A 25,017-nucleotide genomic window follows, 5' to 3' on the forward strand; every position below is an offset into this window, starting at 1 on the left:
CATTAATTTTGATGAAATCATGTGTGAAGTCATTGGTAACGTTTGCGCAATCGAAATATATCTAGTGTGGGAAGTCTCTACACTGACTGGTCAAATTTTTCCATCCGTAAAAATATCCTGCAATAGCAATCACCTGTACCAAAGTGCTACGCCTATGGTTCTTATAATTTTACATTTTTCAACTTATCCTATCTCACACTATTCATTTCTTCTTATTCTTCGATCTTGGTGTGGAAACGTCCTAGAACAAAGTTTCCAGCTTCAAAAACACCACTCACCCAAACACATCCCATACATCAACAAATCACCACTTCATCATAGTTCACGCACCGGTAAAATCCAGTGCGACATGAACCCTGATCACTTGGCATATCCAGCACCCTAATTATCAATTCTATCGCTAGAATATACTTGAACAGAGAATTTTTTAAATTTTTTTAATTTATAAAATTTATAACATTTAAATACACGACTTCACTACTAAAGTTAACCATTACCACGAAGAGTGTGTGGTATTAAAAACTATGTCTTCCTGGTATCACCTTGTCAGACTTGGATCTCAACTTACTCAGCTGAGTGTTCGATAAAGGCGACTGTTTGTCGGGTCAAGGCGTTGTTTACGGTTTTCGTGTATGTTGTTTTTTCCTTCGCTTTGAAACCCAATCGATTGTGTTATCCACTGTGGCTGTACCTTCGCTTTCTTGCTCAACAAGATATTAGTCAATTCGGTGATGGTTACATCGCTGTCCGTTGAGGAGGATCGCTTTCCGTCTCGTTTGACTGCTGCGATTCCAGCCTCTGTGCGAACCACGCCTCTGTGCATATGTTTGCTCCCTGGCTCCCTTCTACAGTCGTCTCGCTTTTAAATGGCCAATGCACGGTTCTGTCGTCTGTATCTCTTCACCTAGACTAACTTTTAGTCTATGAAATCTTATTACACACTAAAGCTAGCTAGAACTGGCTAAATATGCCTTTGTATACATATCTAGTTTGTTGTTTTGTTTGTTATTGTTGTTTTTTTCTCACATGAAATAACAATATTCCACAGTCATCATGTTGGATTACGGCCCTTTACCCAGCTTGGGAAGTTAAGCCGTCAACTGAGGGTTGCCTCTTCCCTCGACACGCTTACTACTCAGGTCATCGCATCTGCAGCGCTCTGAGGATACAGCTACACCTCTCCAGCTTTCTAATGGCTACAACCCTTCTGACCGGAAACACTACAATGGTTGGCGAGGAAGTCATAGCCACCTGGCGACGGATCTTCTCTCACAGGATCATCATCCTTCGCTGGATCGTAAACGACTGAGTGATCAAGGGATTGACAGATCGCCATACACCATTATCGACAAGACGCTGTTCTTTGATGGACATTTCGCCAAATTGTACCTTGGATGATCGACGGTTTAGCCTTTTCTACAGATCGATACCCAAGGGATCTCCACTCAACGTTACACATTGATGCATCGACACAAGGACTACCATGTTGAGTGTTCACCAGAGGAACAACCTCAGAGGATCAACAGGATCGTCATCCTTCGTTGGATCATAGACGGCCGAGGGATCAACAGATCACCTTACTTCACCATTATTGACAAGACGCTGTTATTGGACGACAGTTCATCAGATCGTACCTCGGAGGATCGACAGGATTGTCATCCTTCGTTGGATCATAGAAGGCTGAGGGATGGACAGATTGACAGATCACCTTACCTCGCAATTATTATCGACATACTTCACCATTATCAACAAGCCGCTGATATTAGATGGACAGTCGTACCTCGGAGGATCGACAGTTTCACCTCTCCTACAGATCGATACAGAGGGATCTCCACTCTACAATACACATCGATGCATCAACACATCGATACGTCGACACATGGATAAATCGATACATCGACACATCATCCGAACTCGTCCTCAAGTACGACTTTACCTGCAGGGAGCCTAGGTGGCTGAGTGGGTTAGATCGCTGACTTTGTGTGCTGGCGATTAGGTCCCTTACTCTGGCAGTGTGGGTTCGAATCCCGGACGAGACTCAACCCCATAAAGTACGACCATGTGTACTTTACTGAGAAGATGTTATCCCAGATATAACCTTGTTATATAAAACAGACAAACGACGGATCATCCTCAGTCATAAGATCATCATTCTTCCACGGAATCAATAGACCTCTCTCTCACCGTGCATCGGACTTCTATACGAGAACTTGGACAAGCCCTCGCTACATTCTGTTGTCCAGATCAGACAATCCAGTGATTGTCATCCATTTACGTCTTGGGATACGATGACCTGCACCAACCATCTCAGCGAACTTGACCAACCGGTCTCGTTGGTCTCTTACAGGCATAGTCACCTCGTATGGTGGGCTTGAGATACTGACATCTCTTCTCTACCGGGATCTTCATGCATCCGGTCCACGTCCCTGTCAGTCATGAATCTTCTTACGATACTCTCCTATGAGAAATCACCATTACAAGGTAATGACGCTCGAGTCAACATGCTCCCCCTATTCAGCTTTTAATCGTCAAATAGACGACATCATCCTGAGGCTTGATGTCATTGCAGCCGACCTTTATCATCGACGCCCTGGAATTCAGCCTGATATTCCACATTAGTTGGCACGTCTCGCCATGTGAAGGATAGTGGAATCGATTGTGTGAGCAGGAACTTGGTTACCACCTGTTCATGGATGCCTCACTTCAAGGTCGGGGAGCTCACTTCAACTTGGAAGTAACATCAGGCCTATGGTCAGAAGCAGACAGCTCTGCCACATCAGTTATCTGTAATACGAGGTTGTAATCCGGCCAATATTTCATTTGACCCCACATTCAAGAAACCAACATCTGATGATCGGGACACTCATTTCAACTATGGCATACACTATACACCTTCAAGGCACGATGAAATCAGAGACCCTCCTGCAGTTGACTTTTTCACCTTTGGAAGACAATCTCAACGTACCGATAAAGGCAAGACATATACCAGGAGCGGCAAATGGATTAGCAGACACCTTATCCAGACCAGCCAGACTATCACCAACAGAATGGAAGCTATGGCCGAAGCATTCCAACTGGCAATAAAAGAAAAGGTTGTCTATTAATAACCCTATTTGCATCAGATAACATTGTGTCCCCAGCGCCGGACCCACCAGCCTGGTCAGTCGATGCTCTGACAATATCATGGGAGGACTTAAACGAGTATGCGTTTCATCCACCCGCCTTGATACCATGGATACTACAAAGATCCTACACACGAGCAACTACAACCTACAACTGCTGTTGGTAGCTCCTTCTGACTGACAAGATCTTTGGTTCCAGTACTTGTCGAACTGGCTGGGATTCCACTACTAAGACTTCCAAACTGGTCACATCTACTGCTACATCATCCCTCTAATCAGGTCCTCCCAAGACCAGAATTATATGAACTTCACATATGGAGCATATCAAGTGCAGTCTCGTAAGAGGATTTTCCATTAGAGCAGCTAAGGCAGCCTCCTTAGCACTTCGTCAATCAACGAGAATCTCTGTGACGATAAATGGAAAAATTTTCACCAGTTTGCAAGATCCAGGGTTTTCTACAGCCAAGCAATTACACCACAAGTAGCAGATTACCTATGTCTTAAGAAGTATAAGGCATCTTATGGTTCGACACTGGGCACTCACTGGGCAGCGATCAGTTCTATACCAACTACACACTAATGGGATAAAACTTACTCTAGTTGCTGAACCGATAGATCTACACAGGTCTTTCAGACTGCGAGTAATTCAGGCGTTAACATGACTTCAGGCTCCCAAGGTTTCCGCTGTCGCTGGCCTTCGGACATTGAGGGACTACCACCCCAGCTGCTTCCAATCCTCATGAGACGAGGGCAGTGACTTCCACCTTGGCGTTGCATAGTATTGCACACTTTCAGCCATCATGGAGGGATGTCCTGGGGTTCTGATATGGACTTCGCCTCCTACTCATTTCGGAATCTCAGTCGCTGACGTCCAAGGTCACAGCAGCCACACAGCGCAGATGAGGAAGCCCAGCGGACTACAAGTCCCTTCTGGTTTCCTGTAGATACTGCAATATATTCATTTATTGCTTATGTTAATCATGCTTCCCAGACAAGCTCCCAGAGGGAGGGTATATATATGCTTGTCTGTTGGAACTTCGGTCTACGTCAATAGAAGCCACCTTCCGGTGAGGCCATTTGTTAAATGGTGTCCCAATCTTCTACCTGCTCACCTTTGTCTTTTGCACATGCGATGTCTCAGTAGTTGATTGAAGACCTGTGTGAAAAATGGGCCTACATCAACAGAAGTCACCATCCGGTGCGGCCATGTGTTTAAATGGTGTCCCAATCTTCTACCTGCTCACCTCTGTCTTTGCGCATGTGACATCTCAGTAGTCGATTGACGACCTGTTTGATAAATGGGTCTACACCATCAGAAGTCACCATCCGGTGCGGCCCTCTGTTCAAATGGTGTCCCGATCTTCTACCTGCTCACCTCTGTCTTTGCCCATGTGATGTCTCAGTAGTTGATTGACGACCTGTGTGAAAAACGGGTCTACATCAACAGAAGTCACCATCCGGTGCAGCCATTTGTTTAAATGGTGTCCCGATCTTCTACCTGCTCACCTCTGTCTTTGAGCATGTGATGTCTCAGTAGTTGATTGAAGACCTGTGTGATAAACGGGTATCGTTAATCGTTTCCTCTTCTCGTTCTTACCTTATTCAATTTCTACGTGAGTTTGATAGGTTGACGAAGTGAAAAAAGAGATGCCAAGCTGGTCAGCCTTACGTCCTTGGGAGCCTATGTGTGAGGTCTGTCTTGTAGAACCTATGCTGGGGATGGGGTGTTTGAAACAAAACACCTCCTCCTATCTGGGGTGAGATTTAAGTCGTGACCGAGTAGGTGTCGCCTGGCTCATGGTTATGCGGTCATTCTTGGAATGGCGTCCTGTGTGAAACCATGGAACACATGATTCCCCATGTCATGATGTATATCTCTTGGTAGCACAAAGAGCGTTTTTTGAAGCAACCCTTACGTGAGTTTTTCACTAATCCTTGTAAAATCCTTTGAATTTTCCTGATTAGTTCCAGCTTCCTCCTGTATGTCTCACGGTTGAAGTCCTTACAGGCTAGGGTATCTGCGTCTCACCACCCAACTGTGGGATAAATGCATAGTGTGAGATAGGATAAGTTTAAAAATTTGTAAATTTTCTAATAAATTGTATATTTATATACTTAGCCTATCTCACTGCTCACACGCCGATGCCCACCCAACCAACCCTGCATCACAGTTACACCAGCCTGTACGCTCTAGATTGAGAATGAGGGTGCTGGATATGTCAGGTGATCAGGTCGCTGGGATCGTGTCGCACAGGATTTTAGTGGTGCGTGAACCATGATCACAGTGGTGATTTGGTGATGTATGGGATGTGTTTGGGTGAGTGGTGTTTTTGAAGCTGGAAACTTTGTTCTAGGATGTTTCCACACCAAGTTCGAAGAATAAGAAGAAATGAATAGTGTGAGATAGGATAAGTATATAAATTTACAATTTTTTTATCTTATCCTGCATAACTACTTAATACTTCTACAGGGTTAGAATTTAATTTTTGCTTGTGGTTTTAAAAGTTACAAGCAAAATAAAAAATCAACAAGCAATTCTCAACGCAAAACTTCAAAATAAATATCACAAGATTGCATTATCATGATCTATATGCTGCATATAAAAATAATGGCTGATTATGCATGTTATGACATTCAGATAACAAAGAAATTAAATTACTCTCATTAAACATTAACTCTTTCAACACCAGTCAACCAGAAGTCCCAGAGACTCTTGTGTGACAGATGTAGCCAACATTTATCAAAGAAAATATCTGCTTGTAAAACGTCTTTGCTACCACGTACATATTATACACCATTTCAAGGTCTAATCCTATTGTTTATAAATATGAAAGTTATGTTTATCACATTTTTTAATAACTGTGTTTACAACTTAATTAAGTTTGTTGTAAATATATAAAAAATGTAAGCTAACACCTTCACAACGTCCTGATTAAGGACCAAGGAAGTGAAAAATTGACAATTTTCGCAAATATAAGATTTCATAAAAAAACAAACCAATTGTAAGCGCGATTGGAAAAATATTTTAAAAAAAATTATATATAGTAACTGTCATCACCCAAGATCCTCATCCACGTTGTTTGACGTGTACGCAAGTTTGTGCACCAAATTCTAAATGTGTTTTTTGTATAAACCTCTCTCCAACGAGTTTCGTGAGGCATAGGCAGGTTACTCACAAACGTATTTTGCAGCAATCACGTCGTGAGAAAAGGAAAATGTCTCTATCGCGAATGAGCGAGGGACAGGATTCGATCATTAGGACACAACCTTTATCTTTGAGGGATAATAGGTCGGCTGTAACTGTCACATCAACTCATGATTCCTTGTCACAAGGCAGTTCACCTAAGCCACGTTGTTTGACGTGTACGCAAGTTTGTGCACCAAATTCTAAATGTGTTTTTTGTATAAACCTCTCTCCAACGAGTTTCGTGAGGCATAGGCAGGTTACTCACAAACGTATTTTGCAGCAATCACGTCGTGAGAAAAGGAAAATGTCTCTATCGCGAATGAGCGAGGGACAGGATTCGATCATTAGGACACAACCTTTATCTTTGAGGGATAATAGGTCGGCTGTAACTGTCACATCAACTCATGATTCCTTGTCACAAGGCAGTTCATCTAAGCCCTCGGTCAGAGGTAATACTGCACATCGGAGTAGAAGTCGTTCACCATCTAGACATACACCATCTAGACGTACACATCAACATCGTTCTGATTCATCAGATTGTTCTAATGGTGAAGAGGGAGATTCCTCGACTGAAAGGAATACTCACCTTAGCCTGGCTCAAGTACTTGATTGGGTAGCTGACCGCCTCATTTCAGTACCTTCTCCGGGTAGTGGGTTAGATGAAAAAGATACTATTTGGACACATCCTACGTCGATTCCGATTGACCCTATGATGTCAGATATGATTAGATCTTTGGATAAAGACTTCTCCAGGCTAACACTTACGCCGTCATTCAAGCCTCCCAGGTTTAGGAAAGATGAATTTCCTATTCATGGCTGGCTCTGAGGCAGCAAACCAGGCACATAGTTTGGATGAGGAAAAACAGAGAATGGCAGGTTCGTCAAGGCCTACCACTCTCAGGGTATTAAAAACTTTATCAGCATTAGCATCGTCTACTCGGGCGGTAGAGCAGGATCTGTCAGAGGATAATCCTAACCGACTAGATCACCTCCAAACTATAGTTGATTTTCAACAGCATCAGATTGACCATATGAGGAATCATCTTAAAGCTGCGTTGGCGGAAATGACTGTCACTCGGAGATTGGGTTATTTAGCCTTATCTACTTGGGACTCAGAGTTTAAGCACAGATTGCTACGTCAACTTTGTTCTTTATCATCTCTGTTCAACGAACAGATTTCAGACACACATGCCAAGGTTTCCAGTTACGCTAGGGATGAAACAGCACTCTAGGCTTTGGAGCATGTTTCCCAGCGATCAGGCAAGTCAGGCAACTACAGGCCTAGACGTGAGTCTCATAAGGAAGGACAGGTGCAAGATTCCTTTCGTGGTAAAGGGCTTGGCAGAGGCAAACCCCAGGGTTCTTATCAATCCCGACGTGGTAAATATCACAGTAAGGGAGGCGATAGGAGGGGCAAACATTGAAATTTTGGACAGTCACGACTGGGATCTCCTACCCCCAGTCGTCCCCCGTAGGCGGGAGACTGAGTCGGTTTTGGAAGAACTGGAGCATCCTCAGGGACGATTATGTTCTCAACATTCTACGCCACGGTTACCAACTAGACATAGAGGTTTTTCCTCCGTTGACCACGGCTCCCATCCCTGGGAATTATCCAAGGAAGCAACATATCCTTTTAAAGGCCAACATAGACTTACTATTCGAAAAAAGAGCCGTAGAGATTATACACACCCCAGCACTAACTCCGGGGTTTTATTCTCACATCTTCCTGCTACCCAAGAAGGGCTCAGACAAGATGAGAATGATACACAATCTCTCTGTTTTCAACGAGCGTTTTCTGAAGCGTCCACCCTATTTCTGCCTCATTACATTGAGACTACTCAGAACCAGCATAAAAGCGTTCGATTCCTTGATCAGTATCGATCTACAGGATGCATATCTGCACATACCGATCCATCCCAACGATCGCAGATTCCTCAGGTTCCAGTTCAATGGGGTCCACTACCAGTGGGTAGTACTCCCATTTGGCATTTCAGTGGCCCCATGGCTATTTACACGAATAATGAAGCCCATAACTGAGTTTCTACACCTGAGGAACATTTGGTTCGAGTCGTACATAGACGACTGTCTCCTGTGTCATCAACACACTACGATGTTAGTATGCCACCGGAAACACACCAGAAGGCTACTATATCAACTGGGTTGGATAATGAACGAGGCGAAATCGGAGTTAACTCCATCATTTCGACTCCAGTTCATAGGAGGACTATTTCAAACAGATCAGAACCTCCTGTCAGTCCCCAGGGACAGATGGCACAAGAATTTACGCCTCCTGTCACCTGCTCTTTGTCAACCACGCACACTTCACCAATGGCAAGTGTTGCTAGGGTTACTGACCTCAGCCCAGGACCTAACCAACTGAGGCCGATTACAGTTACGCCCAAAACAACAATTCCTGAATCCCTACATCAGGAGTCAGGATCCACTCAGGGCCATCATGCTACCAACGCATTTGAGACCTTACCTCCTTTGGTGGACGATAGAGTCGAATGTCTTAGGAGGAATCTCTTTATCTGAATCTACACCTATTCGTAGACGCCTCCCTTACGCGCAGTCATCCTTCAGGCTTATTCGATTGCCAATTTGGATCCGCCAAGAACGAATAATCCAAATGAGATCATGGGCATTAGCCTCTACCATGGCCTTACACAGTAATTGTACTATTAAGACAATCATGGAAGGATGTTTTTGGAGGTCTGACACAGTTTTCGCCAGTCATTATCTTCGCGAAGTGACTCTTGAGGACATTGAAGGTGTACAGAGTTTTGGGCCGTTGGTTGTAGCTCAGCAAGTTACCAACCCTCGACGCAAATAATGTACTCACCCTATACAGAGCCATTCCTGTTTGGTGTAATCGATCAGATTTCGCCAGTGGAAGACAAGTTATTGTCATCAGGGCTTTAATTATATAGTAAGTAAAGATTTGGCTGATGAGCTTCTTGTCTTTATTACTTAAAATGTATAGGGAACTACTCTTTACCCCCATGGGCAATGGTTTGCCACATTGTAAAACCCTACTGTATTAGCGTTTTCTCTCAACTTTTCAGGTTAACGGTTTACTGACCAATCTGTGTCATATTTTCAGGGTGTGAATTTTTGAGGTTTCTGTATTGTGAGGATTTCCCACCTCCAAATCGTCCGATACCGATGCATTATGGAGTAATGCAGGATAAGTAAACAATTTAGTAAAATCTAAATATTTTTTACATTTGTATACTTATCCTGCATTACTACGTTTAAGGCCCACCCGTCGCAGACTTGCCTCCCCACTTTGGCTTCAGAAACCTAAAAAGTATGTTTTTTAAGCTCGGGCGACAGGCAGTGATGTGAAGAGTTGACCTTTGGTCATGTGAGGTCACAGGGACAGCGACGGCGGGGTGTAAAAGTGGGATTGCGGAACAGAGCCTTTACCCAAGGACCATCACCGGTACGCTGTCCCAGTTTTTTTGTCGCAAGGTAAGCAGTGAATGCATTAAGGAGTAATGCAGGATAAGTATACAAATGTAAAAGATATTTAGATTTTACTAAGCTGGACTGAAATTGAACCCCCAAAAGTGTGCATTTGCAAGGACAGAATTTAAATACCTGGGACACATTATTAACACAGAAGGTGTTAACCCTAACCCTGGCAAGGTTAATGCTATCAGACAGTTTCCAAGACCTGGAAGTGCAGCTGAAGTGGGGAGGTTTGTTGGTATGGTATCATACTATAGAAGATTCATTCATGGATTTGCTGACATTGTGAAGCCTCTGACAGATTTGACACAAAAAACATTGTATTTAAGTGGACAAATGAATGTGAGTCATCTTTTGTGAACCTAAAAGAGAAACTGTTGTCAGCTCCTATTTTGGCTTATCCTGATTTTACCAAGAAGTTTGTGGTTGAGACTTATGCGAGTGATGTCGGCTTAGGGTCCATCTTTACGCAAGATGGGAGGGTGAAGAGCACTGACAGGAGCTGAAAAGAACTATTCCGCTACAGAGAAAGAGTGTCTTGCCATTGTGTGGTCGCTGGACAAGTTTGCTGTTTACCTTGAGGGAAACCAGTTTACAGTTATAACAGACCACAAGCCACTGACATATCTTTTCAGTCTGAAGGAGCCAAGAGGTAAATTTGCAAGGTGGAGGCAGAGACCATATAATAGAGGGACGGCCCTCACCAACAGTATATCACTAACCATTAGCGCTACGGTCTGGCATGTAACTGATACACCCCGACACCCTGCTGTTAACCTCCCTGTACCGCTGCAGATGAGCAATAGATGCGCAGACATTCACGACTGACCATTCAGGTAACCACGTCAACAATATTACATAATATCCGGGGTAAGAGTTAATTCCCTTAGCCGACATTTCTCCGATTACGACCAGCGACAATCCAATAAAAGGACGTCTCTTAGCGGATTACAAAGATTTTTTTATGATATCTCTCATTAGCACATGTCAGTTGGCTGCAAATTATTTGCAGAACATGTGTGTCTTCCGGGACATTTATTATCCCCTGCCGCGCGAAAGCGCGAAGCGGGGGATATAGTATTCACGACCGTCCGTACGTCCGTCCGTACGTCCGTACGTCCGTCCGTACGTTCCACCTGTTTGTTGCCGCGATATCTCAAGAACTAAACACTGGATTGTCTTCATATTTGGAACTATGGTGTATATACAGACTCCGCAGACACCAGTCGGTTTTGGTGACCTTGACCCCATTTTCAAGGTCACAGCAGGCATATCTGCTTTTGGAGTTTGAAAACGGTGTTGCCGCAATATCTCAAGAACTAATCTCTGGATTGTCTTCATATTTGGAACTATGGTGTATATACAGACTCCGCAGACACCAGTTGGTTTTAGTGACCTTGACCCCATTTTCAAGGTCACAGCAGGCATATCTGCTTTTGGAGTTTGAAAACGGTGTTGCCGCAATATCTCAAGAACTAATCTCTGGATTGTCTTCATATTTGGAACTATGGTGTATATACAGACTCCGCAGACACCAGTCGGTTTTGGTGACCTTGACCCCATTTTCAAGGTCACAGCAGGCATATCTGCTTTTGGAGTTGGAAAACGGTGTTGCCGCAATATCTCAAGAACTAATCTCTGGATTGTCTTCATATTTGGAACTATGGTGTATATACAGACTCCGCAGACACCAGTTGGTTTTAGTGACCTTGACCCCATTTTCAAGGTCACAGCAGGCATATCTGCTTTTGGAGTTTGAAAACGGTGTTGCCGCAATATCTCAAGAACTAATCTCTGGAATGTCTTCATATTTGGAACTATGGTGTATATACAGACTCCGCAGACACCAGTCGGTTTTGGTGACCTTGACCCCATTTTCAAGGTCACAGCAGGCATATCTGCTTTTGGAGTTGGAAAACGGTGTTGCCGCAATATCTCAAGAACTAATCTCTGGATTGTCTTCATATTTGTAACTATGGTGTATATACAGACTCCGCAGACACCAGTCAGTTTTGGTGACCTTGACCCCATTTTCAAGGTCACAGCAGGCAAATCTGCTTTTGGAGTTGGAAAACAGTGTTGCCGCGATATCTCAAGAACTAATCTCTGGATTGTCTTCATATTTGGTACTATGGTGTATATACAGACTCTGCAGACACCAGTCGGTTTTCGTGACCTTAAATTAATTTTCAAGGTAACATTAACTTAATTTTCAAGGTAACAGACTCCGCAGACACCAGTTGGTTTTGGTGACCTTGACCCCATTTTCAAGGTCACAGCAGGCATATCTGCTTTTGGAGTTGGAAAACGGTGTTGCCGCAATATTGGTGACCTTGACCCCATTTTCAAGGTCACAGCAGGCATATCTGCTTTTGGAGTTGGAAAACGGTGTTGCCGCAATATCTCAAGAACTAATCTCTGGATTGTCTTCATATTTGGAACTATGGTGTATATACAGACTCCGCAGACACCAGTCAGTTTTGGTGACCTTGACCCCATTTTCAAGGTCACAGCAGGCATATCTGCTTTTGGAGTTGGAAAACGGTGTTGCCACAATATCTCAAGAACTAATCGCTGGATTGTCTTCATATTTGGTACTATGGTGTACAGGCGGGGGATATTTCGTCACTCTGTGACAAATACTTGTTTCAATTTACATTCGCCACAGCCATGGACGACTTCATTCACTGGGACGATTTCGTCTTGGACCTAGATATGCCACTTGAAAAATTCCCACTCTTCGACCAGGGGTTGGTTTCGGATGACTCTTGGTCTAAATAGAATGACAGTGATGTTACCGCTACCAAGCCGTTGGTTATACCTCCTAAAAAATTTCACTCAAAGAAAAAGATAGGAAATGAAAATATGACGTCTGTCCACAAGCGTAGGTTTTCGAGAGCGTGTGAAGAAAAAGCCGTTCCGATATCAAAAGTATTTTATAACGTATTATATTTGTTTTAAAAATCAGTTAATATATCTCATTTTAAGCTGCAATTGTTAACTATTATAAATAAACAAATGTACCAAATCTACTACGAACGCAGAAAACTATAATCCGGTAAAGTGCACAGGAACTCAGGAAGTGTAAATAAAACTCATCAGAAGCAGGGTAGACACTTGTAACATATCACCATATTCTCGATGTTCACAAAATATATCTCCAGATTAACTTCATATCTTATAATAAGTCCAGACTAGATTTTCTTGCAAAAATGCATGATCACCGACTGGCGTAAATGCTTTACTATTAGCCAGAAAAAATATTAATGTTTTTATTTCATGTAAATTCGCGACTATTTTATAATGCTAATAGTTCCAATGAATTAAAAATACACAGTAAACTACGGGCGTTGTTAAATGAATTTTCCATGTGTCCGACAATGGGCTTCGAAGGAATCAAATGTTATTGGTTGATGCCAGTTTGGGGCTAGCAGTGATAATGGGGTTTGCCAGAGCGAGATAAGTTTTTTTCAAAGGGAGGCTACTGTTAAATTCCAAAGCAAAGAGGACGATTGTAATTTTACAATCGTTATTTAATATTACCCTATTAGATTGATATTTCAGCATACAAATAATTAGGTATTTCAGGTATAACAATATAGCTTCAACGAGCATGGTACCAGATAAATACTAGTATATCGTAAACTGTTGTAACGTTTGTAGTTTTCAAAATTGTTTCATCATAGTTTTCTATTTATATCTGATCAATGAAAAACAAACTTTAAACTCTAACCTGGAACGAGGCATGCAACTATTACTATTAAAACAAAACAAAACAAAACATCACAAACTGATCACATATGTAAATGTATTTTTTATAGAAAAGGACAGTAGGCCATCTGTATATTTTACTGAATGACACCTTCGACCTTGTTGTCTGGATTTTCTCTCCCAACGACTGCCGATATAATCCTTCTTTCTTGGCATTTACAAAGCAAATGATAATTTTATAATATTAATATTTCATGCAACAGATTTTTATTTTTGTATGATGTTTTCATTGTTGTGTAAATACACAAAGTAAGTAGTACCTTCATCATATTTACATTATTATGATTGGGTTTAGGCCAAGATCATTTTGCTCATAATCAATATTTACACGGCATGAAATAAATAATTGATTAAATGTAGTCATGATTAATACAGACAAAATCGACAGAAGATAACAAATATGTAGTATTGTAGTATGTAGTATGTAGTATATGCGCGATATGTGATAGAAGCCTAACTGAAACAAAGTTAAACTTACGAAGAAATGGCAAAAGCAATGGTAAAAAATACACGCGTCTTACAAAAACAATTCTAATATCATACACTTTGTAGAATGTTTCGAATGATATATGTGGATGATAATCACAGACAAAATACATGTTATGTCGTCTGCTATATGGTAATTTAACTTAAAACATGTGACGTAAAATATGGCCTTGCACCCAAAAATCAAAAACTACCGATCGTACCTAAATAACTTTGGTACCAAGCCAAAGGGGAAATCATGATGAATGTAAAACTTTTTAATTGAGGACCGATAATAGGAACACATTCGTCTGAAAGCATGAGAAAATTAAGAGTTGTGGTGTAATTATTTCGGGAAAATTCAGATTTAGTCCATTTCTAAGAGTCAAAATCTGAAATTTCGCATCCGCCCTAAATTTGTTAATGGCACTTAAACAATTTTTAACATATCTCCTTTTTATACACCTTGGTAACCAAGGACTTTCATTGCGAATTAGAGGCCGTTTTTGAAAATCAAAATCTGCACTTTTGCCGATTTTACATGTTAGCCATTTGGTTCTCTCGGACAAAGACAAAGCGTGATCACAGTCATCAAATACAGTGACAACGACATGCTTTAGGGCACCAACAAATCTCAGTTTCGGTTTCGCGCATAGGCTAGAGGGCCGTCCCTCTATTATATGGTCTCTGGTGGAGGGTTGCTATGGAGAATTTTGATTTTACGATCCAACATAGACCAGGCAAGGATACACAAGTTCCGGATGCACTGTCAAGGGCACCTCAAGTGGACGCAATCGCCATACCAAGTTTATTCTCAATGGAGGAACTGATTCACATGCAAGAGACAGATGCAGATATCACAGTACTGCAACAGTGGGTAACTGATCACAAGAGACCAAGCGATATCAAGCAAGATGTGAAGAGCTTTATTAAGAGTGATGGTGATAAGCTTGAACTGTGCAACAATGTGCTTGTGCTGAAAACCATTGACAGTGTGAAAAGAGTGATTTGCACTCAATCAGCAGCAGAGGGGATTTTAAGGGCTCTTAATGATGGAAATGGCCATTTTGGAATTGATAAGACTATTGCTGCTGTGCAACAGAAATTCTTCTGGTTTGGATGGCGACGCGATGTAAAAGAGTGGTGCATGTCCTGTGTTACTTGCCTAAAGAGGAAAAATCCTTCACTGCCAGACCGAACACCTGAGGGGAAGACGATTATCCCAGATCAACCATTCTTGTGGTGGAACATGGACTTTGCGGGCCCACTTCCAACAACACAACGGGGTAATCGATACTTGTTTGTGCTGTCTGATCCTTTCAGCAAATGGGTACAGCCATTTGCAGTACCTGATCAGTCAGCGGAAACAACTGCTACAATTATATTTAACAAAATTGTGTGCCGCTATGGACTGCCAGAGGGACTACACTCTGACCAAGGTCGGAACTTTGAAGCTAAACTTCATGAGTTGTGCAGCAAGCTAGGCATTAAAAGAACAAGAACCTCTCCATACAACCCTCAGTGCAATGGACAGATAGAAAGAATGAAAAGAACTCTAGCTGAAAGACTAGCTCTTCTAATAGAAACTCATGACCAAAAGGATTGGGATGAGAAATTACTATCAGCATTGTCAGCTATTCACACATCAACAAATAAGGTTACAAAAGAGACCCATTCAAGATTGTGCTTGGCCAATCCCCTAGAGACAAAACAGACAGTGATGTAAGTGGAAATCAGAAACTGGTGACTGATTCATCAGCTAAACTGAATGAATTAGTGGATTTGCAGAAGACTGTGAGAGAGAAGATTTTGAAAGAGCAAGAGCAGAGGTGTGAAAAGAAACAACATACCAAGTTTACTCCATTCAAAGAAGGCGAAAATGTGTGGCTATATCATCCTCAGCAAGTGCGCAGAACATCTCGGAAGCTCATCTCAGAAAGATGGGAAGGGCCTTACCATGTTGATAGCCAAATCGGTGAAAATACTTACCGTATTCACCCCTGTGAAGGAAATGGACGCTCACGTGTCATCAATCACCGAAAGCTGAAAAGACATTTTGAGAGACCGGACCACTTGACTACAAGTAGTAGTGGAAGTGATAGTGCTAGAGACTGTGTTGTGAATGTGGACACTGAATGTCAATCTTCAGATTCACCTGACATTGACAACTCTACAGGCAGCGTCAACATTCCAGGAGGTGCAAGTGACATTGTGTTGGGACTTGATGATGTGTTCCAAGCAAGTGTCGTGAAACAAAAGTCAACAGACAATTGCCAGAGGCATTCCAATTGGATTCGCCAGCCCCCAAAGTGGCAGAGTGACTATCATGTTTACATTGACTGTATTTCTAGTGAAAATGCCTTTATTGGCATGTTTGACAATATGTAAATGCAATTAATTATTAATAAGGTTGTATTTGTAATTTTCAAATTCACCTGTTTTATGCTTACCTGTAAATAATACTGTATTATCATCATTTGTTTAATCAATGTCTAATTTCTTATTATGTATGATTGTATCTGAGAGGGAGGAATGATGAAAGGGAGGGAACTCTAAACCCGGAAGTATTGCTATAAATACTTTGGAATGGTTGTGTGAGTGTTGTGATGTCATCATTGTAATACCGTTGTGTTGTCAGTTATTGTTTTGATCTGTTTGAGTTGACCGGCGACTTGAGCCACTTGGAAATGGCCACGCCCGGAGTATGGCAGTGGGACGAGTGTGATTCTGGAGATGACCGGTGACTTGAGTCTTCTTTTACTGTCATTGAGGATTGTTTTTGGTGCTCGGATGCTGTCTTCATTGTCTCCGAGACGTGGCTATTGAGGATGTGGTTTAGTTTTGGTCCCCTGGTGGTAGCACAAAAAATCACCAACCCCAGGCTAACCTGATTGCTACACCCAGGAACTGAACCTGCTGCCTCTCTGATAGTTACCGTATTCGACGTAATAAGCGCCCAGGGTGCTCTCAAAATTAGAAATAGGGGGCTCTTATTAGAATATTATTTTGGTGGAAAAACAGAGTTGAAAGATAAATTTCGTGGTTTATGCTGACGGCCTGATATGTATTTTCCAGAATTAAATTGCCCATAAATAATGGTGTATATAACACACGAGTGCGTATTATACACGAATAAATAAGTCTTGTGTACATAGCTCAATCGGAAGGGGTGCTAATTGGGATTGTTCACTTGCCAATAGATTAGCAATATCGGCGTGGGCGCTATTAGAGCGGGGCGCTTATTACGTCGAATACGGTTACCCCAGACTAGGGGGCCCAGTATCCATCTTCCAGTTACTTGTGTCGGAATTGAGAACTTGGTTGTCGCCCTTTTCTACTTTCACCGTTTCATGACTGGATATCACTCCTCTTACTCTACCTTGTGTGGTGTTGTCAGATAGGAAGGTCTGTGGTATCTGGTTTACCCTACGCTCAGGATGCTGTCTGGTTACCGGAATGGTGGGAGAGTTTTTTGGTCAACAACATCTGAATTTCCCCCCTGCGGTTCTGTCTGATAAAATTGCATTTAGTAGTAAAGCAGGATAAGATAAAAATAATTGTAAAATCTAAATAATTTTTACATTTGTAATACTTATCCTGCATGACTTCGTCTAAAGTGCCCTCCCATCGCTTTGCTACCTCCCCGCTGAGTTCAAATGTCCGTGCTAGCAATGATGTGATACTGCGTGACGTCACACCAGGCCAAGTGGGGTCAGCTGTGAAGGGTGCAAGCTACACAACTTGGTAGGTACAACCTTTTCTGTAGCCTGGACCTCTCACAGCTAGGTCAAGAAAATAGCAGTAGAATCATTAAGTAGTAATGCAGGATAAGTATGACAAACATAAAAAAGTATTTAGATTTTACCAAAATATATACAGTAAAAGCTGCAACTAAAATAACATGATACTGAAGTATATTATTTCTGATAAAACAATAGTTTGAGATACAATTTCTTCTGACCATTGCATCAAAATTCTTTGAAGTTGGGGTACTTTTTAACTGGTAGATCGGGAGAAAACGTGTGTACAGCTTAGTTTACAAAAAAAATACACATGGTAATCTTAATCTCAGCATATAAAAAATGCCTTGGAGAGCAGGAAGTACAATTTTAATGGTGAATCATGTCTAGTGATGATTTTTATCTAATTTCATATAATTTTTTTGACCAAGTTTGTTATAGCTGTTTGTTCACCTGAATTTGTTGAAGGGATACATTGTGGCTTTTTTATAACACTCAATAAGACATTATATACTATGAATCATTAACAATTACTATTCTAATCTTTTTTCAAACTCTGAAAAGTACATTGTCGATTGCGTTAGGTAGTCAGAGCATGTACTGTTGTGTTGGTCATCTACCCCCTAAGACTCCACCACCGTTAAGACTCAACAACAGGAGACATTGTCAGTACCCAGAAGGCATCATTGTCCCCTTAGAATGTTGACATTTTAATTTTTCTGAAAAAGAACCTGAAGTTGAATTATTCAGACTGTGAAGTACATTGATTATTTTCTGGTGTTTTAACTTTGAAGTTTTCTGCCGTTTTCAGTTTGAAGTTGTTTTGAAGGAAAGTTTGAAAAAATTCCACTTAGAAGCTTAACAACTTCAGTATTCTTTTTATGAACAAATTTTGACTGTTCCAAAATCATGAAAAGTCCGATCTTGACATGCTTGAAGTCTTGAAACTTGATAAAAGCTGTAGTGCTGTTATCTGTTTTTTGGTATTGTTACGTATCGAGATATATATCGTGTTGAGACCAAAATATCAAGATAAGTATCATATCGTGTCCTGCCTCTATCATTGCAGCTCGAATAGAGTCATCTTGCTTTACACATCCTGTAATATAATATTTTAGGGCATACTTCATCCCAAATGTTTGACCAAACTTAACTTTGAAAAACAGAAAAAGCGTTAAACCGATGATTAAAAAAGCGAAACTATCGCCCAAACAAAGAAATCCACCACTGTAGGATTAGCAGAAACAATGTACACAAAGTGGCTGAGAAACACAAGATAGATAAACGCAGCAAACAAGTCGACATACCAGCCAATGAAACATTTGTCATGCACCTCAACAGGCCACTCTCCCAAATGTGTTAGTTTTGAAAACCGAATACAGAATGTGTGATTTTACTTGGACATGTAAATACTTTCTGCAAATGTTATGAATCTTTCTCGCTCATAAATCAGCTAAATGTATGTAGGGAAATTAATACTCACAATTGAGGTTTGAGTTAAAATAGAAATTCTAAAGTATATTACTCACTCCAGACTCATTTCTTTGTTTGAGATATCAGGTGAGATATAAGGTGAATGTGTAGCCTGAGGTTCCACATACTAGCATGTGTGCAAACTTGATGATACTTGTTGAAGGACATGTTTAAGGACTGAAGCATTGATGTGAGATATTGAGTCTAAGTTGAAGGAGGTCTGCTGTAAATATTTCTTGTGGGAAACTTTTGGGCCTCTCAGAAAATGTTTGGGATGGGTCTGCTTCAGTGGTGATGGAATGTATGTTGATATATGATATGTTGTATTTCCAGAGCGTGCGATAACTGTGAGGAGTGGTACCATGGGGACTGTATTGGCATCACACAGTCAGATGCCCGCTCTATCAAACGATATTACTGTGATAAATGTAGAAGTAAGTTGCTTAAATGTTCATTTCTGGTTTATGTTATTTATCGCCCCCTGAGAACAGACATGTTTGCTTCCACTCCACATTTACAATTGGATTTGTTTGTCTTTTCAGTTTGAATTGAATATCTCCTTATGTACATTTATCTACAGGTCCCTAGCCATTCCTTATCAATAAATATATCAAATAACGGCTACTTACCTACCGCACATTTCTTTCCCTCCATTGTTAACATAACTCTCGGCATGTGAAAGCTCCGTTTTGTTTTCCGTTTCTCATGTTTTATACTACCCTTGTTTTAACACAAACAACTGCGTTTCCGTTAATGTTTGTGATACTGTCCTTTTATATTTTCTTTTTCTGTTGTAGATTTTGAGATATTATGGATGATGTGATTATTTCAGTTATGATGTCGGTGGTTGATGACAACCTTCTCCATCTTCGAAAGTGTGTGGACTACCATTGTAAGAAAGGATTCCCTTGGCCTTGACCAGACTGCTGGGTCCCCTGCTGTTTGGACCAGCTATGCTCTGAATGTACCCCCTTATCCTCCAACCTTTTCAACGTTTACCTAGCTAAATTCAGACTTCAAACCCCTCTCATAAGCCTCTGACTATCCTTTGGGCTACCTTGCCTGCTTTGTCGCCTCTTAGGGGGCGGCCAGGTAGCCTAGTGGTTAAAGCGTTCGCTTGTCTCACCAAAGACCCGGGTTTGATTCCCGACCTGGGTACAATGTGTGAAGACCATTTCTGCTGTCCTCTACCGTGATATTGCTGGAATATTGCTAAAAGTGGCATAAACCATACTCATACTTACACAGTCATCCCCCCTCGTATCTGTTTGCTCCAGAACTTGTCCTGTATTACAATGGCACCTGCTCCACCGTCACCTTGTCTTCTGTCATCTGCCACTGATGCCTATTGGCAAGCCCGATCTCGCACCCTAATGTGTCAGTCGATCTGGAGCCTCAGGTGCCTCCTCAGACGCCGCCTACTTTTCCAGCTACTTAAGGCGCATCCCCACATGGCGCAGGATTGGCAAATCTACTTCAAGAAGTCAAGATCTCCAGGCCTCAGGATTGTGGACCGCCCTGTTTCTCCACTGACAACTCAACTGTCTGGAGTTTCAAGCAGTCATATTGGCCCTTCAGACGTGGGGGACGATATTGTGAGGAACTTGCATCATGATAGCGACGGACAATGCTCATTATATCTCCTGGACTTCATGGTTCATATGAAGTCTTCACGTTCATGTTCTACCTTCTCATAGATGACATCCCGTTGGCGATGAGAGCTCATCACATTCCAGGCATTTTCAACATTCTTGCTGACGCCCTATCTCACCACAGTCAGTGCCCCCAGCCCACAGAGTGGCATTTACACCCGATTTACAAGACGATTTACCAGACCTTTGGCTACCAAATGTTGACGTATTTGCAACACGTTACAACCACCAGCTTCATACGTTCATATCACAGATACCGGATGCTCTGGCTTGGGATCCCAATTCACTTGCCATCGAGTGGAACAGCCACCACGTGTATAGGTTTTCACCTCCGCATCCTCGCCTGTGTTATTAAAAAAAACGGCATCCACAGTGAACATCTTCTCCGAATCGCCGGAGAGCCAGACTTAAAACTCCATGTATTTCCTGGTCTGCTCAGAAATCCACACACTCATCAACCACACCAGTGCCTAGAGTCGTCGGATCTTTTGCAGAATGCATAGTCTACTAGGGGTTTCTCTAAGCCAGCAGCTCTTGCTATTCGTCAAACACACAAACCTTCTATGGCTTCTTTGTATGACTAAAAGTAGTTGATTTCTTATTCTACCATTGCCAATTATGTCTTGGCCATAACTCGGTCCTTGGCACTTCCCGTTCTACCCGTATTGCCACTGCTCCTGAACTCGCATCTATCCTACAGGGTTACCGTAAGGCTGATCAGTGAATAAAGTTTTGACCTCTGGCCTGGGACTTAGGACTGATTCTACATCACCTCCTCGTTTCTCCCTACATACCTCTTTCCAATGCAGAATTGGTGCCTGTTACGCAAAAAGCTGCCTTTCTCCTGTCCTTGGCCATTGCGGCATGTGTCAGTAAACTCAACACTCTCGACATCACCTAAAGCAAGTTTGACCGTGGTCAACATGCGGAGGTCTATCTTGGGTTAATCTGAGAGAAATCAATTGCCAGGTCAGGCGCTTATTACGTCGAATACGGTATATATATTTTTGGGAAGGGAGGGGGAAGGATATAGGCAGAACTTGTACCTCACATGCTATTATGGAACTTCCATTTTCGAGTACTTTTTCAATTTTGATGTTTGGATTGATATCAAATTTCGAGGTTTAGTCATATTTAACCATACAGCGCATTTTTTCCTGCTTATTTTTAAGCTTTATCGCCCTCTTTTTAAATAGTGAGGCTTGCATATGTGGCCATAATTACTAGCGACAATGCATGTGTTCTCATGCTTCACGTAAATATAGGCCAAATGAAAATGTCGAAGCAAAAAACAGCATCATGGCGTGGTACTCTAACATTACTCTTTGTCACATGAAATTACATTTGTTTACCCCACTGGTTTTTCCAAAGCTTGAATTAGGGTTGGCATCTCTGGATAATTGCATACAGTCGTGGAGGGTTAAGTTAGAAAATATAGGGAATCAGAGTATTCGCTCTATTTATATACTTATCCTGACACAACACGTCATGACTGCCTGTCTGTCCATCCCCTTAACGTTTGGATCCACTTGTCAAAAAAATTATGAGTAGTGCAGGAGCATGCTGGGAGCGAGGTGGTCGGAGGGTGTGTTTGGGGGATTATTGTTTTAACAATGTTGAATATGTTCTACATTGTTATATAATAAAAGCAAGAAGGAATATTGCATAATGTTGTGGAAAGATAAGTATATAGATAATGGGACTGCTCTGATTCCCTATATATTTTCATAAATATCATGAAGATTCATTTTAGTTTGATCCTGTGCCATCACTGTGTCCATTGTTACACCATGTAATTCCTGTGCATACAAAACATTCCATCATTGCCATATATCCTGTATTTTCTTGGTCATCATACTTTAAAATCTTTTGAACTGCAGTTCTCTTCAATGTTAACTATTCATAATCAGTTGTGCAAATAATAGTATCTTGCTTCCCAGGCCTCTTGCGCATAGAACAGGTCTTCAGCAACCCATGCTTAACGTAAATGAACACTATGCTTGTCATAAGAGGCGACTAACGGGATTGGGTGGTCAGGCTCGTTGACTTGGTTGATGCATGTCATCGATCCCAATTGCATGGATCGATGCTCATGATATCAATCACTTGATTGTCTGGTCCAGACTTGATTATTTACAGACCGCCGTCATATAGCTGGAATATTGCAAAGTGCGGTGTAAACAACAAACCAAAACCAAAAAATCTTGCACATACACAATGGGCAGGAAATCTCATGTCTTTTCTCTGTGTGCAACAGCATCAAGAGATTTTTGTTTAGCACTTATTGGTAGTTGTCACAATGTAGTTCCATTATCTTCAGTTACGTTTTTTAGTTTACTTGTCACTGGTAGTTCCTACTGTATTGCTGAGAATTTTACTTTTTTATGCACGTAAGTAGTATAATGTAAGAGGTATGGCTGTGTATTGACCTGGATTTTGTATTGCAATATATTGCCATACTTTAACCTGTATTGCGATACATATTGCTATATATTGCCAATTTACATTTTCCTTAGTTAATCAGAGTTATTCCCTGTATTAATGTCAGATACCATCAAGCTCCTTCCCAGTGCATGACACCTTTGTTATACTCTCGGTATAGAGAGATTCTCGAACGGGCTATCGCTGTCAGGAGCTTGATAGTTGCGATGTGTATGCTAATTGATAAAAAGATCGTCAGAGGCAAGTTGTATCAGAAAGATACTATTTTCCTATTTTCTATCAACATTTACAAACGTATCACAACACATATTGCTGAAGATTTGCACCACAATATACCGGTGTATCTGTGGGGCACATGTCAGACACCGATTAGTGTACCACTAGACACTGCCTACCAGGCTGCATGTGCTACATGTGTCAGCCTGCTTCTACACTTCTACTCAGAGAGTAGAGTTCTGATAGTAGCAGCCTTGGAAGGTAGGTCATTATTGTCATCTGGATATATAGGTTAACTGCAGGAATCACGCTATTAGTCACAGGAATGATGTGAAGGTCAACAGAAGAGACGTCATCAGAACAAGAAGTTATAACAAACTACAGGAGTGTAGAGATTATCTCTGTCAGTCTAGATCGGACATAATGTATGGCAGTCTCCCACAGGCTTCATCTTCATGCCTGGAAACTATCATCTCTTAGATGCAAGATTCCAGTTTCTCCAAGTCTACATTTGCAGGTCTTATTCCATACCTGTGCTAAGTATAATTGTGGACCAGCCTGATTGTTGTCTCTGCCCAATCCGAGCCTCAGGGTTTATCTGCCAGAGCCTCACAGAAGATGCAGGAAACAGGATGTCTTTTTTAACTGCCTCTGACAAAGACATAACTAAGGCCACAGTCACAGGATGGTTAAAGACCAAGATTACAGATATTTACACAGAACTATCTACCCCAATACTGGAATCTTTCACAGTACATGAGAAGTTTTATCAACGAGCCTAGTGTCTTGGAACTCGGTCACCATAAAACAAAATGTTCATTGACTTCTACTTGCGTGACATTCAGCCCAGCTTAAACAGTCTCCCTGGGGCCTATAGTGGCGGAACAGGGTTGTCTCCCAGTGAACTTTTGCATGTTTCCTATGGCATATGGCTCTTTCAATATCAAAGCATGTAATATGTAGAAATATCTATAATATAATTCACACTTTAATAACATATAGCATGTTTTGATAAAACGATTAAAGTTATATCACAATACAACATTCACTCAACTCTCACTAAACATACCTGTGAATATGACAAATTAGATGTTATATGTGGCATCTAGATTGCCCCAGCATGGTGTGTGCTGGGCCCATAGCACGTGTAGTTTTTATAGAGGACAGTCATGTGACCTGCCTCTACAGCAATTGCAGGACTGCATGTGCCAGGGCCCAGGATGTACCTGGCAGACCACAAGTAAGAGTATTATATAACATTAGAGTATTATAAGGTATGGTGAACAGTTGGTGACATGTCATGATAAAGAAATTACAGATTAGTTACAAATTTAACCTGCAACAGCAAAAGGTCATGGGAATGATGACAGGTCCGCCGGAAGTGATTTTATCAACCAGAAGTGACACCACTGACCTCAGGTCTGAAAGACAATATGGAAGGTCTTCTGATAAAGTCACGGCAATGGGACTCAAAT

The 25,017-nt window shown here is 41.6% G+C and overlaps 1 protein-coding gene across 1 annotated transcript in view; it reads left to right on the top strand.

The window, feature by feature from the left end:
- The window catches only part of LOC139445013 (CXXC-type zinc finger protein 1-like), a 101,457-nt gene that overhangs the window by 8,839 nt on the left and 67,601 nt on the right, over positions 1–25,017 (top strand). Inside the window, exon 3 of the mRNA XM_071226072.1 lies at positions 19,566–19,666. Coding sequence (XP_071082173.1) covers positions 19,566–19,666 — 101 coding nt within the window. The remainder of the gene's footprint in view (positions 1–19,565; positions 19,667–25,017) is intronic.

The sequence above is a fragment of the Haliotis cracherodii genome, unplaced genomic scaffold, assembly GCF_022045235.1.
Source record: "Haliotis cracherodii isolate W230 unplaced genomic scaffold, xgHalCrac1.p SCAF_6, whole genome shotgun sequence".
In the NCBI taxonomy this organism is placed as follows: Eukaryota; Metazoa; Mollusca; class Gastropoda; order Lepetellida; family Haliotidae; genus Haliotis; species Haliotis cracherodii.